The 18,616-nt window shown below is 44.1% G+C and overlaps 2 protein-coding genes across 2 annotated transcripts in view; one reads left to right on the top strand and one right to left on the bottom strand.

The window, feature by feature from the left end:
* LOC130276553 (fibrous sheath CABYR-binding protein-like) overlaps window positions 1-10,046 on the bottom strand; it is a 52,239-nt gene extending 42,193 nt beyond the window's left edge. The window contains exon 1 of the mRNA XM_056526094.1: window positions 9,947-10,046. The gene's annotated coding sequence lies outside the window, so the exon portion shown is untranslated. The remainder of the gene's footprint in view (window positions 1-9,946) is intronic.
* Window positions 10,047-10,214: 168 nt separating this feature from the next.
* Window positions 10,215-18,616, top strand: part of DYNC1LI2 (dynein cytoplasmic 1 light intermediate chain 2) — a 45,503-nt gene continuing 37,101 nt past the window's right edge. The window contains exon 1 of the mRNA XM_056526098.1: window positions 10,215-10,342. Coding sequence (XP_056382073.1) covers window positions 10,257-10,342 — 86 coding nt within the window. The 5' untranslated portion in view covers window positions 10,215-10,256. The remainder of the gene's footprint in view (window positions 10,343-18,616) is intronic.

An 18,616-nucleotide genomic window follows, 5' to 3' on the forward strand; every position in this document is an offset into this window, starting at 1 on the left:
GAAAGTTGTGTTAAATACATAATGATATTTTTCAATGCATTATTCAAGATTTGAGTGTATGAGGCTTGACATACAATATTACCATGTACTCTTTACAGTGTTGAATATACACGGGCTCAGTGGTTAGCACTGTTGCCTTGCATCGATGGGGTCTTGGGTTCAAATCCCTCCAAGGTTAACATCTGCGAGTTTCCTCCCACACTTCAAAACATACTAATAGGTTTATATTGTGAGCCCCAATGGGGACAGGGACCAATTTGAGTGCACAGTGCTGCAGAATCTGTGAATGCTAGATAAATAAAGTCACCGTATAAGACGCACTTTTTCTTCCCCAAAACTGGGGGGGGAAGTTGGTGCATCATATTCGGCGAATACCAGCGGCCCTCAATGGCCGGGACCCGCCGCTAATACAGGACATCACCGATCGCGGTGATGTCCTGTATTAACTCTTCAGACCGCCGCGTCTGAAGCGTAAATAACACTAACCCGGCTGCTCAGTCGGGCTGTTCGGGACCGCCACAGTGAAATCACGGCATCCCGAGCAGCTTACAGGACACCGGGAGGGACCTTACCTGCCTCCTCGGTGTCTTCTCCGTGCCAGGATCCTCTGCGCTCTCCTTCGACGTCATCACGTCGTCGCGCACGCTGTCATCCAATTGGAGCGGCGTGCGTAGCGGCGCGATGACGGCGAAGTGATGACGGCGACGGAGAGCGTGGGAAGAAGAAGTCCGGAGCGTCGGGGACACCATGGTGACACGGTGATAGCGATGGAGCGACATCCAGGGCAGCGGTGACGTGTCCGGAGCGGCAGGGACACGTGAGTACTACCTCCTATACCAGTGGTCTTCAACCTGCGGACCTCCAGATGTTGCAAAACTACAACTCCCAGCATGCCCGGACAGCCAGCGGCTGTCCGGGCATGCTGGGAGTTGTAGTTTTGCAACATCTGGAGGTCCGCAGGTTGAAGACCACTGTTGGGTTCAGAATCATTATTTTTTTAGATTTTGCACCTATAAATTGGGTGCGTCTTATACGCCCTATAGGACGAAAAATACAGTATTATTATTAAAATATATATAAAACTATTTCAGTACACGTGGAGGGTACACCATATATGCCAACAGAAAAATGCAAGCAGGAACGGATACACCCACAATCAAATATATACTATGCCAGCTAACAAGGGAGGAGGATTGTATTTGTAATGATTCATATGTGTTTTTCTAAACACTCAAGGATAATGGCTCAATTATAATAGACACACCCATGACTATAGTATATAGGTTCAGACATGAGTTCACTACAGGCTGCGGCCACCATCTTGGAAGAAGTAAACAAGGTCACCCTCTTAGAAGATGAATCCCCCATTTCGGAAAGAAGGGTCTGGGAATGCCCCCAATAAACCAAAGCACTGCATTTCAATGTTTGGATTTTCAGACATAACTTGGGAACAGGGCCATGTGGGAAAAAAGGTAAACAGTGTTGAAATCAGGGTCAGCCTCACTATTACCCTATTAGGTTAGATGCTGCCGATAACAGATTTCCTTTAGGACACACACATCTATTGTATGGACGATATAATGATACTTACACAAAGGCTACCCTTCTCAGAGGAAACTAACAAAGGAGGGTAAATCTGGTCTGAGTGCCAAGTTACTATTTTTTTTCTACAATTAAGACCAGGTTCTGTTAAAGGGAATGTGGTCAGAGGTGTAACTATAGAGGAGGTAGGTGCTGCCTGGCATTGTAGGTCCTTAAATGGGCACTGTCATGAACCTTTTTTTTTATGTTGTAGTACTTATGTACTTATGTACTACAACATATCTCTAATATACATCCATTATTTTTTTTAATTAAAATATTGTATTTTATATTTGAAAACCGGCCACTAGGGGTCTCCCTCCTAGTGGCCGAATGCTGCCTGCCGTGACGTCACAACTGAATTCGGACTGATGTCGGCTGGGCAATTGGTCCTAATTCAGTCAGCCTGCGCTCGCTCCCCGCCTGTCAATCTCACAGGCGGGAGTGAGCGCTGTGAACACCTGGGCTGAGCTCACTGGCTGCCCACCCCCAGCATGTACAGTCTAGAGCCAGCGCGGCACTGAATCTCAGTGCTGCGCTGATGCTCCAGGACTGTACATGTCCTGTACGGGTAAGTGAGGTCTTATTTCACTTATCCGTACTTCGTTTCCGTCCCGGGTCTCGGCGGTGTAGAATAGCATGGCAGGTGGGCGATGCTCCTATACTCCTCCTCCCTGGATAACGTTACACTGCTAAACAGGGAGGAGGAGACCCCAGAGCAGCCTATCGAGCTATTGGCTGCTCATTTATGTGCAATTCCAACAGGAGAACAGCATAGATGAGCTAAGGGGGTCACCCCAGCAGGCATCAGTGATGTTGCGCCTGCTGGTGAAGTCTGTCTGGTAAGTGAGCACACTACCAGGCAGACAAAAATATATTTCTAAGGGGTAAAAACATTTTTAAAGGCAGGATGGGGTTAGGGATAGATGGGCAATAGGCAGGAACAGAAAGATTATTTTGTTACATGGTGAGAGCTACTCTTTAATGATCACACTGCTGTTAAGGGCACCTATTATTTTGGGAGACTTGTTACATAGTGATCACCATTGTATGATTACTAGTCATAGACCATCAGATGCCACAGATGGTGGTGATGTCTGCCAGTCTCGGCAGGGACGTGCACAGGTTGACTAGAAAGGGGGCTGGAGCCCCTGCCCTTTTGATGTTCCTCCTATAAGTGCACTGGGCAGTCTGGCATCATTATGTGGGCATTATATAAATAATTATAAGAGTGCCCTTTTTTTTTTAGTTCAGCCCCTGCCCCCTAAAATGTCTGTGCACGTCCCTGAGTCTCGGGGACCCCTGCTATGCCTACTCCACCCATATGATTTTTAACGTCATGGCAAAATAGCATTCTAGTTTTTATGATCAATTACTAGATAAAGACTGTGAATGCTAAATGCAGAAAAAGCTCAGCTGCATGACAGATGTGACACTGGGGAAGAAGAAATCTGCGATGTCCTGAAAAGCAACAGACATTCCAACATGGTCGCCTTAGTAATAAGCATCCGTCAATAGCTGTGAGAAAACAATGAGGCTACAGTAAGGTTCCTTACTGAGACCCTGAATAATGTGGCCAGGGAAGGAAAATGTTTTAGAGACAGTAGATAAGTAGGCAAAGTGTGTGTTTTTGCAGGCTCAACAATCTGGAATTTTTTGATATGCAAGTTATTGATATAATGTCAACATAATAACAGAGTACAAATTTTATAAATAGAAACCTCAAAAAGCTATAATGAACCACAGGCTTCTGCTGAATTCAGCAGACGACCATTCATTTTAAGGGATTTCTTGTGATGTTTCATTTTCCCTGCAGTGTCACATTTAAAGGGATTGTCCAGCCACATAAAAAAGTTTAGAATTTTGTGACATAATAAAATAAATAAATAATTTCTTATTGATGCTTATATCTGATGCTTAAAGGGGTACTCCACTGCCCCAACATTCAGGAAATTTTGTTCTGAGCGCTTGGAGCAGGCAGTGGGGGTCATGACATCACGGCCGGGCCCCCTCTTGACGTCACGTCACTCCCCACTCCCCCTTGTCTGCCACGCCCCCTCCCATAGACTTGCATTGATGGGGTGTGGTGTGATGTCAGAAGGGGTGTGGCTGTGACATCATGACCCCCGCACCCAGTGGTCTAAATGAATGCTGGGTGCTGCACAGAGATCCTTTGGATAAGGGATAAGATGTCAAGTAGCAGAGTACCCCTTTAATGGTCACACTGGCCTCTGTATTTTGTGCCCACTGACTGAAACAGGGGCCACATAGCTGTGCTGAGAGGGATCAGGGAGTAGAGATGGGCAGGACATGCGAAGTAATGGAACAGGAGCAGTGGGAATTAGAAAGGTGGCCTGTCTGTTCTAGTTGGACATCATTTTTCTTGACTCTTAACCCCAATCTCAGCCCATGACATACAGTTACAGCATGAGTGAGGTGAGGGAGTACATACGTGTCGTGCCCTATGCTATCTACAGCTGACACCCGCCGGTAATGACCGAGTTTGATGATCATTCTGACGCTGGTCATTTAACAGCATCACAGCATTTAAACAGTTTTGACACAGGAAAGGGTTAATGTACTGCTGTCAAATTATAATTAAATTTGGTTGGTTACGGTACATACATTACAGACACATGTTATATGTCTTACTTGAGTTTGCACAGTTTACCTTGGGATACTCTGTTTTACCTAAACCCCAAATCATCGCAACATATCTAACTTTACTATTTGTATTAAAAAAGATCTGTACAAACATTTGCCTTGTGTGCTTCGGTTGATGACGGAACCATTAAAGAATATATAAACAGAATCAAAACAACTTCAAAAACATCATAAGAAGGCTTCTTCCCTTCTGCAGCAAAGCCTCAAAGCTTAGTTGTGGGTCAGCCTTTTTTGTAATGCTAGGAAAGTAATGCTGGGAAAATCTTTTATTTTGGCACATATCATGGACATTTACCCAGTGTGAAAAGTGACACTAGGTGGTGATCTTCCCATGAATTGTAAATAGGAAACAATAGAAGATATTCGCACAGTGGCATTGGTTACTAAAAGCACTCTTAGGCTTCTTTCACACTCCAAAATTCTCAGTTTTTAAACATCCTTATGAAGTTCCGTCTGAAAACCAGCTGAAAACGGCAGTAACAAAATCCTATATGTCTGTTAGAAAATCCCATTATAGTCTATGGGATTTTCTAATAGCCGTTTGAACCCGTTATAGTCCGTTATTGATAACGGACGTTATTTTGTGACGGAAGATAGTTCGGAAGAAAATAGTTCATGAACAATTTTCTTCCGTTACTATCTTCCATCACAACATAACGTCCGTTATCAATAACAGACTATAACGGGTTCAAACAGCTATTAGAAAATCCCATAGACTATAATGGGATTTTCTAACGGACGTATAGGATTTTGTTACTGCCATTTTCAGACAGAACTTCATACGGATGTTTAAAAACGGAAAATGTTGTAGTGTGAAAGAAGCCTAACTCAACTTCAATGGTACAGGATCCAAAATGTCTATTCATAACTCTCAGTGAATGAATTAGGGATTTCACGGCTTGAAAAATAGCTCTGGAAGGGGAAAAAAATAATGTGCAGAATTTCTAGTCCAGAAGACCTCAAAGAGAGATTCATGTATCTACTGTGAAGCATGGAGGAGGCTTGGTTATGTTTTTGGGCTGCTTTGCTGCATCTGGAACAGGGTGTCTTAAGTCTATACAGGGTACAGTGAAATCTCAAGACTATCAAGGCATTCAATAGTGAAATGTGCTGCCCAGTGCTTGGTCTCGGTCAAAGGTCATGGGTCCTCCAACTAAATTAAACACCCAAGAATGGCTAGGAGCAAAGCATTGGATTATTCTGAAGTGGCCTTCTATGAGCCCTGATCTGAATCCTATTGAACATCTGTAAAAGTTGCTAAAACATGCAGTCTGGAGAAAGTGCCCTTCACACCTTAGACAGCTGGAGATTACTTACGGGTAGTGGGCCAAGATACCTGTAGACAAGGGCAGAAGTCTCATAGAGAGTTACAGAAATCTCTACATTGCAGTGACCAGAGGCGGCTCTAGACTTTGTGAGGCCTCAGAGGAAACTTGATCATGAATCCCCCTACCACTGTGAATTAAAGAAAATGGCGGTGCATACAGTGTATGCATCAGCGCTAATACGGGAAGCACAACGGAATTTTAAGGGTTAGGGTAATAATAGTAGCATCATTTAGATGGTAGTAATAGTAGCCCCTTTTAGGTTGTAAAAACGGCAACAGCCCCCTTTTAGGTAGTGAAAACAGGAGAAGCCCCTTCTAGGTGGTTAAAGGGGTTGTGCGCTGCCCTGAAGTTCGGAACTCCGCTCACAGCGTCCGGAAGTTCATTACTCCGAACGCTGTGTGCGGGCTTCCGTGTTCGCAGCCGCCGGGCGTGACGTCACGCCCGCCCCCTCGTGACGTCTCGCCCGCCCCCTTAATGAAAGTCTATGGGAAGGGGGCGCAACCGCTGTGACGCCCCCTTCCCATAGACTTTGGTAGAGGGGACGGGCCTGACATCACGAGGGGGCGGGCGAGACATCACAAAAGCATGACGTCATGCCCGGCAGATGCGAACACGGAAGCCAGCACACAGCGTTCGGAATAATGAACTTCTGGACGCTGTGAGCGGAGCTCCGAACTGCAGGGCAGAGCACAACCCCTTTAAAAAAACAAACAAAGATACTCACCTGGCTCCCGTGGTCCACAGTGTGGCCTCTTCTTCCCTTTTCATCCACCAGTCTGTGCTCCGGCATTTGATGCCGTCACTCATGCACTGGAGCGCAGAGTAAGGATGCTTGGGCCTCTTGCAGCTGTCTGCATATCGCAGGCAGCCACAAGAGAGAGAATGATAGGGAGGGGAGTCAATGGCTCTTTGCTCTGTCAATTAGCAAAGTGCCTCATTTAAAGGGGAACTCCGGTGGAAACAGGTAGAAAACAGATGTTTTCAAATCTTATTCCTTCCAATACTTATTAGCTGCTGTATAAAACAGAGAAATTTGTGAATTTCTTTTCTGTCTGGCAACGTTGCTCTCTGCTGACACCCCTGTCTGTATCAAGAACTGTCCAGATTAGAATCATATTCTCATAGAAAACCTCTTCTGCTCTGGACAGTTTCTGACACGGACAGAGGTGTCAGTAGAGAGCACTGTTGTCAGACAGAAAAGAACTTCACAAATTTCTCTGTAGTATAGCTGTAGTATTCAGCAGCTGATAAGTACTAGAAGGGTTAAGATTTTTAAATAGAAGTGATTTACAAATCTGTTCACCAGTTGATTTGAAAACATTTTTTTTCCACCGGAGTACCCCTTTAACTATAGGCGCGTCTGTAAGAAGTGCTTATGGTTAAATGAGTCCAGGACTGGCTGGTGATGCACGCATTACCATTCACTCAGGGGGGGCAAGTTAGGTGGCTGCAAAGCCTTAGACGACCGCCTAACTGCCCTAATGGGAGAGCCGCCTCTGGCAGTGACTGCCTCAAAAGGTCGTGCAACAAAATAATACATTCAGGGAACCATCATCTTTGTCAAGGCCAATTTCATTATTTTGCTTTCAAAATGAAATTGTTAAACCAGAATTCAAATTTTATATTATAATATAATATTCAGTAAATGTTTATTCATTATTAGTTTTGTCAGTTTCAAGTTATTTTAGGAAGCATTGTGGGATTTTGTCTTTTACAGAAGGGTACCAACAATGTTGTCCACATGTGTATTACACCTACAGGAGCTTTTTCGGACATCTCATCTTAAATACATAGACATTAAAAGGGAATTCAAAATCAGTTTTACTCTCACTAACCGGTTGGTACAGGCTTGTAGTGTGGGTGACACTGATGACATAGTGGGAGGGAGGAGGTCTTACTATGAAAGTGCCGGCCAGATGTCATTGGGCGCCCAGGCTTGGGAACGCCCTGCGTGCACTAAGCTCCTTCATTAGCATATACTGCAGAACAAGGATGACTGAAGAACGGAGGTATCGAGCAAAGAACGGTAAGTATCATTTTCATTAGTGTCCTCCACACTCCAAGCCTGTACCAAGAGGTTAGTGCGGGGGATACTGATAACAGATTCTCATTAATAAGGAGTTGTGTCCAGCTTTACAGTTATAACAGCTGCCACTATTCTCTTACATCTTCTACAAAATAATGGAGCTCTACTGCCTGCTGCAATAGAAATATCCCCCAACCCACCCCGAAAAAAGTGAGATTGCGCATAAATTTTCTAAATTTTATATGGTTTAATTTAATAATTCAGCTACCACTGCAAGAGGCAAAGCACATTCGACTTCATCCTAAGAAGCTTTAAAGAAATGTTCCAAAATTGAAAAACGTAAACAAAAAAAACTGTGTAAGAAAGCATGCACACCACGTTTTTGCTATACAGTTCCCATGTACAGTTTCAAGTTAAAAACCGTACAGAACCGTATAGAAAACTGTATGCATTAACTCAACATTGTAAACCATATATCAAACGCATCATCCGGTTTAGTCCGTTTTGCGTCTTATATGGTTTTGTCCATTTTTTTTACCCGTACCCAAAACCGTAGTCTACCACGTTTTTTGGTCCAGGTGAAAAACCGTATTAAACTGTATACTTTTTCTTTTAAAACATGGGAGTCAATGGGAACCGTACAGAACCGTATGTGCGTACAGTTTCATCCAGTTTTCACCATACGGTTTTTAACTTTGCACAGTTTTTTTCTTTGAATTTCAGTCAAATAAGTGAAACTTTATTCAAAATGAAGTGAAAAGTTAAAAACATATACGTTTTTTTCTTAAAAAACGGATGCAACTGTACATGATTTATCAACCCATATACGTGTTGAAATTTGCACACACGTTTTGATAAAGTTTAGGCTGCATTCACACCTCGTTTTCACTGTGTGCCGGATCCGGCTGGGGGAGGGGAAAACCGGGTGCTCCCGTACCCCCAGACGGACCAGCGCTAAAATCCATTTACTTTAATGAGCTGACCAGAGTCAAACGGTGACTCCGGTCGGCTCATTTTTGACCCGTATCCGGTTTTGTGACTGGACCTAAAACCATAGTATACTACGGTTTTAGGTTCCATCAGGAAACTGGATACGGGTCAAAAATGAGCCGACCGGAGTCACTGTTTGACTCTGGTCAGCTCATTAAAGTAAATGGATTTCAGCGCTGGTCCGGCTGGGGTACGGGACCGCCCGATTTTCCCCTCCTCCAGCCGGCACCCGTAGAGTGAAAACGAGGTGTGAATGCAGCTTTAGGCTGGGTTCACACTACGTTTTTCAAATATGGTCACCATATACGGTTTTCCGCAAGAAACGTATGGCAAAAACCGTATGCAACCGTATGACTCCAAGTACGGTTTTTCCCCGTATACGGTTCCAAAACGTATGTACGGTTCTATCCGTTTGCATCCGTTTTTGCCAACGGTTTTGCTATTTTGTTGGAATTAGTTTTCAAGCAATTTAATAAAGTTACTATTGTTCTATTGAAATTCCTTCTGCGCATGTGTCAACTCCAAAAACGGATTAGAAAAACCTGTGTGCAAACGTATTCTGAAATTCGTGGTCGACAGCGTTTTTGCCTACGGTTGAAAAATCGGCAAAACCGTATCCGAGGCAAAACGGATGCAACCGTACACAACATTTGGAATACGGTTTACAATGCATTCTCTATGCATACGGTTTCGGATACGGTCGTATACGCTATTTTGCGGAAAACCTTATACAGTTACTGTATTTGAAAATCGTAGTGTGAACCCAGCCTTAGGCCCCGTATACGGCTGGGAGGGGGGCTTAACCGCGGCGCCCGGAAACGTATTTAATGTATGTCTATGAGCCCACCAGAGTGAACCGCAGCCTCCGGTCGGCTTTGTTTTCAGCCGTATGCGGTTTCCCGACTGCAGACAAAAACGTAGTCGACTGCGTTTTTGCCTACGGTCGGGAAACCGCATATGGCCAAAAACGAAGCCGACCGGAGGCTGCGGTTCACTCCGGTCGGCTCATAGACATACATTAAATACGGTTCCCCTATACGGCTGAGTGCGGGCGCCACAATTAAGCCCCGCCCCCTCCTCCCAGCTGTATACAGGAACCGTATTTAACAAAACGTGGTGAGAACCTAGCCTTAGTCAGGTTTTGAGGAATCCGTTTTTCATCAAAAACCTGATACGGCAACTGTATTGCAGAAACGTGGTGTGAATGCACCCTAAATTCTATGATAAATTCCCTCTACCAAATGGCTGAAACACTGCTCTTCTCTAATGGTAGTTCTAGGTTATATTTATAACCAGTGATGTAATTTAAGAATTACTTATCCTATTGACACAATCTCATGTTACGCCAACATCCTACCAGCAGATGGCGACGTGTGGACAAAGGCGGCTCCTCCACTCCTGACCTCACCCGTCTACACAAGACCCAGACTAAGAAGCTGCCCTAATTATTGCCTGATACCGAAGGCTAGCGGTGCGCCCCCTGTGTTATTCATTCTCACACTGAATAAGGTCTTTCAGGCCCTGTAGTTTTCTGCCGGGCTATCTTCTGAGGTCACTGCAGCAGAAAAGTTCATGTGTCTGCTCAGGCAGTTTTCCGGTCACCTCAAAGGTGGGTCCTGCAAAGAGTACCGGGTGATGTCATTCTTTGTGGTGGCCGCAGTGGCAAGATGGCGGCGGAGAGGAAGCTGCTGGGCGCTGACCGGGGGGAGGCATCGGGAGTGGGGGGCGAAGAAGACGAGGGGCAGAGTCTATGGTGAGAAGGATGCCCGGGCAGCATGAGGCTGCTGTATGGCGCTATGAGGGAAATACACCGAGTTCTGTCACTGCCTTCAGCCGGCATTGTAGTGTGGAAGGGGCTGGGTGACAGTTGTCATCAGTGTGGATGGGGAGGGGGTAGAATCCCAGTGTGGCATTCTTGTACTTGTAGTTCAGCTGGAATGCCATAGAGGGTGTCCTGTATGAGACAAGTCACGTGTGTGATTGGGAATTGTTTCTGGATATAGATATGTATTACAGTCATATTAATGGCGCCATGCAGCTGTACATATAGCACTTGGTGCGCATCCACCTTCTATATATACTATGTATACTGCCGGCTATACCGGAATAGTAGAGCTGCATGGAAACAGTCTTTCCCAACCAGTGCGCCTCCAGCTGTTGCAAAACTACAACTCCCAGCATGCCCAGACAGCCTTCGGCTGTCTGGGCATGCTGGGAGTTGTAGTTTTGCAACAGCTGGAGGCACACTGGTTGGGAATCACTTGATGTAGCATCACTGACAAGTCTGAAGTTTGTCTATTGTGACTGGAAAGTTGCGCCCCCTGCTGTCATGGAAGGGGGAGATTTATCAATACCTGCCCAGAGGAAACGTTGCCTAGTTGCCCATAGCAACCAATCAGATTGCTTCTTTCATTTTTGAAAAGGCCTGTGAAAAATGAAAGAAGCGACCTGATTGGTTGCTATTGGCAACTCAGCAACATTTCCTCTGGACAAGTTTTGATAAATCTCCCCCCAAAGTGTTTTCTTTCATGGATGAAGAGTGTAACAATTGTATTCACTGTCACTTGGACGGAAGGGCTGGTCTTCAGATGGGATTTTTGGCCGGTATATTTAGCTCAATACTGTGTGTGAACACAGCCTAAGGATGCAGTACTGAAATAATGGAACAGTCTAGGAGATGGTTTGGTTATTGTATTAGATGTAGGTGCCATCCTTCTATTCATGACTTCTTTATAAAATGGAATCCTGTCGCATGACTACAACTCCCAACCCTGGCAGCACACACTGGGAGTTGTAGTTGTGTGAAAGCTGCCGACGTGTAGGTTGGAGGTTGCTGCTTCTTTTAATACATAATTGTAGGAATGTGTCTGTTTATTTAGAGGTATAGCCCCTGCAAACTGTGGACCTCCAGCTGTTGCAAAACTACAACTTGGCTGTCGGGGCATACTGGGAGTTGTAGTTTTGCAACATCTGGAGGTCTGCAGTTTGGAGACCATTGCTCTAATACAATCCAATGACAAGTTGGTCAGACAGCTGTCGAATTTCATATTGTTTTTCCCTCTTAGGCCACTCTCTTAAAAAGTGGGTGGGGCATAAAGGGTTATCCAACCAAAGCCACCAACAACAAAAAGTTAAAGGGTTACCCGGAATTACTAAAATGTATTCCCTATACTGTGGATAGGGAATAAGTGTCTAATCGTGTGTGTGTGTGGGGGTGGGGGGGGGTGGTTTGGGTACTGACTACTGGGACCCCTGCAATCTACCTGTCCTTGGTGCACTTTTGTCCCCACCTTTTGAGACGAGCAGGAGTGACAGCCTTCTGAGATATGGGGTCCCAGAGTACCCATTTAAAGGGGTACTCCGGTGAAAACCTTTTTTCTTTTAAATCAACTGGTGGCAGAAAGTTAAAAATATTTGTAAATTACTTCTATTAAAAAATCTTAATCCTTCCTGTACTTATTAGCTGCTGAATACTACAGAGGAAATTCTTTTCTTTTTGGAATGCTCTCTGATGACATCACGAGCACAGTTCTCTCTGCTGACGTTATTATAATAATTATAATAATGCATTATTTATTGTTGTCCTTAGTGGGATTTGAACCCAAGTCCCCAGCACTGCAGGGCAGCAGTGCTAACCACTGAGCCACCATGCTGTCCTTAGCATACATCTGCTATGCACGGTTCCTAAAATGGACAGAGATGTCAGCAGAGAGCACTGTGCTCGTGATGTCATCAGTGTTCCAAAAAGAAATGAATTTCCTCTGTAGCATTCAGCAGCTAATAAGTACTGGAAGAATTAAGATTTTTTAATAGAAGTAATTTACAAATATGTTTAACTTTCTGCCACCAGTTGATTTAAAAGAAAAAGGTTTTCACCGGAGTACCCCTTTAAGACAAGCTTTGGATCACATACTACAATTCCCAGAGATATTATTTTGGCCGAAATTCCCACTGTGTGGCCCCTGCACTCACCTGTTACATCTTCAGTAAAGGGCACCCCTGCGCACAGCTAAAGACTACATTTACCATCACACCTTTCCTCCCTTTGTTACGCTGTCCATCCCGGAGTACTTCTTTTAACCCCTTAAGGACGCAGCCCTTTTTCACCTTAAGGACTGAGCCCTTTTTTGCAATTCTGACCACCGTCACTTTACGAATGAATAACTGAAACGCTTTTACCGAATATTCTGACTCTGAGATAGTTTTTTCGTGACATATTCTACATTATTTTGGTGGTAAATTTTCGGCGTTACTTGCATACTTTTTTAGTGAAAAATCCCAAAATGTCATGAAAATTTAGCATTTTTCTAACTTTTAAGCTTTCTACTTGTAAGGAAAATGGATATTCCCAATAAATTTTATTTTTATTCACAAATACAATATGTCCACTTTATGTTGGCATCATAAAATTTACATATTTTTGCTTTTTGAAAAAATTAGAGGGCTTCAAAGTAAAGCAGCAATTTTCCAAAATTTCATGGAAATTGCTAAATCTGAAGGGCCAGATGTTACAGAACTACAACTCCCAGCATGCCTGAGCAGTCTAGGCATGCTGAGAGTTGTAGTTTGGCAACATCTGGAGGGCTACTGTTTGGGCACCTTTGGCTGTCTGGGCATGCTGGGAGTTGCAGTTTGACCTTCCTAGTGGTTGTCACAGTAAAGATCACTTTACTTTCACTTTCATTCTCTCCCCCCCCCCCCCACAGTCGCTTCCCTACCTGAGCCAGGATCCAGCAGTTTCCAGTGACGATCCGGGGTCCCCAGGCATCTTGTTTGCAGGTACCCAGCCTCCATCTTCTCCCCATGTTCCCCTCGACATCCAGGGGTGGGCAGAACGGGGGTTGCCAACCCACTGTCCTGCTCTGCCATTGGTCAGAATCAGTTCTGACCAATGGCAGGGGATAGAAGATCGCAGCACTGTGACCTCACTCCTAACCCTCAGGATGGTCGGGGCTGTCACTGACAGCTCCGATCATCCCTATTTTCAGGGTGATCGGGTCACCAGAGACCCGATCAGCCCGGAATAGCAGAAAATCACATGTCTGAATTGACATGCGATTTTCTGCGATCACCGACATGGGGGGGTCTCTGGACCCCCCTGGGCGATGTGACGGGATGCCTGCTGAATTATTTCAGCAGGCATCCCAGTCCGGTCCCCAACCGGCTAGCGGCGGGGACCGGAATTCCCACGAGTGTATGCATACGCCCCACATCCTTAAGGACTCGGAAAGCAGGGCGTATGCATACGCACGGCGTCCTGAAAAGGTTAAATGGGTATTTCAGTGACAGGTAAAAGCAGAAGCACATAGCAATGCTTACCTATCTGCCACAGTTCTGAAACCACCAAAAATCGATTTGTTTTGTGCATTTGTAGTCCTTTCCTTTACCATGTCAGAAACAGTACTTCTGGGTGAGGCAATTGCTCAGTACTACAATTCCCAGCCATATCCTCTCCCACAGTACTCCTGCCAGTTACCTACCCAGAGCTGCTGCATAACATTCCATAACAAAGCAGACCAATCTGCAGCAGCTGCTGTATTAATTCTCTGTCTGCTCCTCTGCTAAATAATTCTAAATCATGCTGGTCAGAGGAGGTGACATCACTCATGCAGTCGGCTTGAGCTCAGAGACAATAGCCAACCGCACCTCCTGAGTCTGGAGAAGATGATGCGTTGTCTTAGGAGAGAGAGGGAAGCTGAAGACAACACCGCACAGACAATGAAAGAACTACATAACTTCATCTGTCGGGGGTCATGCAAAATCATTCTGAAACCAGGACAATTTGTGATAACATGATATTAGTATGTTATATATGTTGGTGTGATAGTTTTATTTCAATACAATTTGCTAATGCAGGGATACTCCATTAAATCTTCTTTCACTTAAGACCAACTGTGAGACTGTGGTCTTAATCATTTTCCCTCTATGTGGGAGCCCACCCTTATAGTATGGTTGGGGGAAATGCCAATGCTGCACAAGCTGCTGTGATGTGATGTGTTCTTTTTTTTCTTTTATACACAACAATATAGGTATTTATATGTTATCTGTGAGCTGGGACACTCCCAATCACTAGAATGAAGAGACCCCTCCATGTACCCTTTGTGTCTTTCTAGAACAGTGCTTCCCAACCAGTGTGCCTCCAGCTGTTGCAAAACTACAATTCCCGGAATGCGGCTGTCCAGGCATGCTGGAAATTGTAGTTTTGCAACAGCTGGAGGCACACTGGTTGGGAAGCACTGTTCTAGATCCTCACATAAAACCATAGAAAGATCAGAAAACAGCCTGCTTGCTTATGGTTTCCGTTTGGTGAGTTTTTTCCTGATAGGGCTAATGTAAATGTAAAATGTGCATTGTAAACAGGCTGTCCGGGAATGCTGGGAGTTGTAGTTTTGTAACAGCTGGAGGCATCCTGGTTGGGAAACACTGCTCTAGGGCTTAAAAAATATAGTCCCCTGATGTACCTCCTCCAAGATGACACGGAAGATTTAGTTAGCATTGGCTTATTTTCTGCTGAAATGATTTATGACCTACAGATCCAAGTTTATTATAAGTTCTTGGTCCTTCTTTTATCCCGCCCCCCCCCCCCCCCCCCCATGCTACTAGGGTTCTGTAAAACAGATCTGCAGCCCGCATGTCTTCAGTAAATCCTCCCAAGTGACATGGGGCTGTATCCCGCGCCAGGCTGTCAGCACTGGGCACAGGTGATGACAGGCAAAACACTATTAAAGCCAGCATGAGGGGGGGGGGGGACGTCAGCAGAGATTCTGAGAATCCCAAGTTTATTTAGTGCTGCGAATCATATGTCGGGGCTCCGTACAGGAGATTGCGGGGGGGCCCCAGCAGTCGCCCCCCCGCCCCGCGATCTGAAACTCATCCCCTATCCTTAGGATAGGGGATAAGTTTTTCAGGACTTGACTACTCCATTAAAGGGGTACTCCGGTGAAAACCTTTTTTTCTTTTGAATCAACTGGTGGCAGAAAGTTAAACATATTTGTAAATTACTTCTATTAAAAAATCTTAATCCTTATTAGCTGCTGAATGTTACAGAGGAAATTCCTTTCTTTTTGGAACACTGATGACATCACGACCACAGTGCTCTCTGCTGACATCTCTGTCCATTTTAGCAACCGTGCATAGCAGATGTATGCTAAGGGCAGCATGGTGGCTCAGTGGTTAGCACTGCTGCCTTGCAGTGCTGGGGCCTTGGGTTCAAATCTCACTAAGGACAACAATAAATAAAGCGTTATTATTATTATAATAACATCAGCAGAGAGAACTGTGGTCGTGATGTCATCAGAGAGCATTCCAAAAAGAAAATAATTTCCTCTGTAGTATTCAGCATCTAATAAGTACAGGAAGGATTAAGATTTTTTAATAGAAGTAATGTACAAATATGTTTAACTTTCTGCCACCAGTTGATTTTAAAAGAAAAAAGGTTTTCACCGGAGTACCCCTTTAACCCCTTAAGGACTCAGACAATTTAATTTTTACGTTTTCATTTTTTCCTCCTCGCCTTCTAAAAATCATAACTCTTTTATATTTTCATCCACAGACTAGTATGAGGGCTTGTTTTTTGCGCGACCAGTTGTCCTTTGTAATGACATCACTCATTATATCATAAAATGTATGGCGCAACCAAAAAACACTATTTTTGTGGGGAAATTAAAACAAAAAACGCAATTTTGCTAATTTTGGAAGGTTTTGTTTTCACGCCGTACAATTTATGGTAAAAATGACGTGTGTTCTTTATTCTGAGGGTCAATACGATTAAAATGATACCCATTATTATATACTTTTATATTATTGTTGCGCTTAAAAAAAATCACAAACTTTTTAACCAAATTAGTACGTATATAATCCCTTTATTTTGATGACCTCTAACTTTTTAATTTTTCCGTATAAGTGGCGGTATGGGGGCTCATTTTTTGCGCCATGATCTGTACTTTTTTTTTTATACCACATTTGCATATAAAAAACTTTTAATACATTTTTTTAAATTTTTTTCTTTTAATAAAATGTATTAAAAAAGTTAGAATTTTGGACTTTTTTTTTTTTTTTTTCGTTTACGCCGTTCACCGTACGGGATCATTAACATTTTATTTTAATAGTTCTGACATTTACGCACGCGGCGATACCAAATATGTCTATAAAAAATGTTTTTTTACGCTTTTTGGGGGTAAAATAGGAAAAAACGGATGGTTTACTTTTTTATTGGGGGAGGGGATTTTTCACTTTTTTTTTTACTTTTACTTTTACATTTTTTTTACATTTTTTTTTACACTTGAATAGTCCCCATAGGGGACTATTCATAGCAATACCATGATTGCTAATACTGATCTGTTCTATGTATAGGACATAGAACAGATCAGTATTATCGGTCATCTCCTGCTCTGGTCTGCTCGATCACAGACCAGAGCAGGAGACGCCGGGAGCCGGAAGCAGGAAGGTGAGGGGACCTCCGTGCGGCGTTATGAAGGATCGGATCCCCGCAGCAGCGCTGCGGGCTATCCGATCGTTCATTTAAATCGCGAACTGCCGCAGATGCCGGGATCTGTATTGATCCCGGCAGCTGAGGGGTTAATGGCGGACGCCCGCGAGATCGCGGGCGTCGGCCATTGCCGGCGGGTCCCTGGCTGCGATCAGCAGCCGGGATCAGCCGCGCATGACACGGGCATCGCTCCGATGCCCGCGGTTATGCACAGGACGTAAATGTACGTCCCGGTGCGTTAAGTACCACCGCACCAGGACGTACATTTACGTCCTGCGTCCTTAAGGGGTTAAGATTAACAATGGCTGACATCACAATTGCATGTGCCGAAGTTTAAAAAAATATTCGACAAAGTGAATAGTGGATAACTTTAAAAAAAAAAAAAAAAAAGTGAAAGGTCAAAAAAAAAAAAAAATACATGTTCAACTAAAACCTCCATCTCTCGAACAATAAGGTTTTTTGTTTAGTTTTTTTCCTGGCCTGCAGCAAGGTAAACCACTATTCAAATGTGAGACTCTTTGCAGACCTTCTTTTAGACATTAATTTGCCTTAACATTAAAACCAATGAAGCCAAACACAGACAAACAAGCCCCTCAGAAGCAGGGTAGACATGATCTGAAAGCAGCGGTAGAAAATAATCCGGGTGCAGATCTGCGTGAACTTTATCATGGTCACCGCGACATTATGATGCATTTGGGGCAGCAACCACCAAAAAACCACATCTAGATAAACCACAAAAATGATCTAGCCAAGACCATTATTGATAACCCCATTGACTTTAACAGGCTTTTACCTGCAGATTCCGCCAGAAGAATAAGTGTCGAAATACAAATTAGCGTCAGCATTTTATCTGCTGAAATTTCTCAGTGTGGAGCGGCAGAAAGACCAATAATGTCAATAGAGGCGGAATGTTTATTCAAAGCTAAATTACGTAAATAAATGAATACTCGATTCCCCCTTATGCTGTTCCTATGTTATTCCTCCTGGAAATGTACCTTTTTCATGGTGTACATCAATGCTGAGTTATCCGTTTATTGAGATTATTCTAATCTAATATAGAACTTTAGATCTGCACATTTTTTTGGTTGCCCTTTGTGTTCCAGCATTATTTTCCAGCCTTTTGTTTAATATTCGTTCCCAGTTGTGCTTTCTCTGTACTGATATTTTGTGACACCTCAGCAGGCTCTTAGCTTTAATCCTTTATTGCCTGGGAGAATGCCGCACCCTGGTTTGTCAGGCTGTGGTGCTTTCCGTCATAAGGGCTTTTTATGGCTTCTATGAGTAAGAGGTGAGGAGCTATTATACTGTAAACCTGTGTTTCCCAACCAGGGCACCTCCAGCTGTTGCACAACTACAACTCCCAGCATGTCTGGACAACCGTTGGCTGTCCGAGCATGCTGTTTGTTGTAGTTTTGCAACAGCTGGAGGCACCCTGGTTGAGAAAAACTGCTGTAAACTGTTAACATCAGCGGTAAAGTCCTTGGCTCCCCCTCATCTGTCAGACCTCCAGCTAGTCCTTAGTTCTGTTTATTAGAATGC

The sequence above is a fragment of the Hyla sarda genome, chromosome 6 (genome assembly GCF_029499605.1).
Source record: "Hyla sarda isolate aHylSar1 chromosome 6, aHylSar1.hap1, whole genome shotgun sequence".
Classification (NCBI taxonomy): Eukaryota; Metazoa; Chordata; class Amphibia; order Anura; family Hylidae; genus Hyla; species Hyla sarda.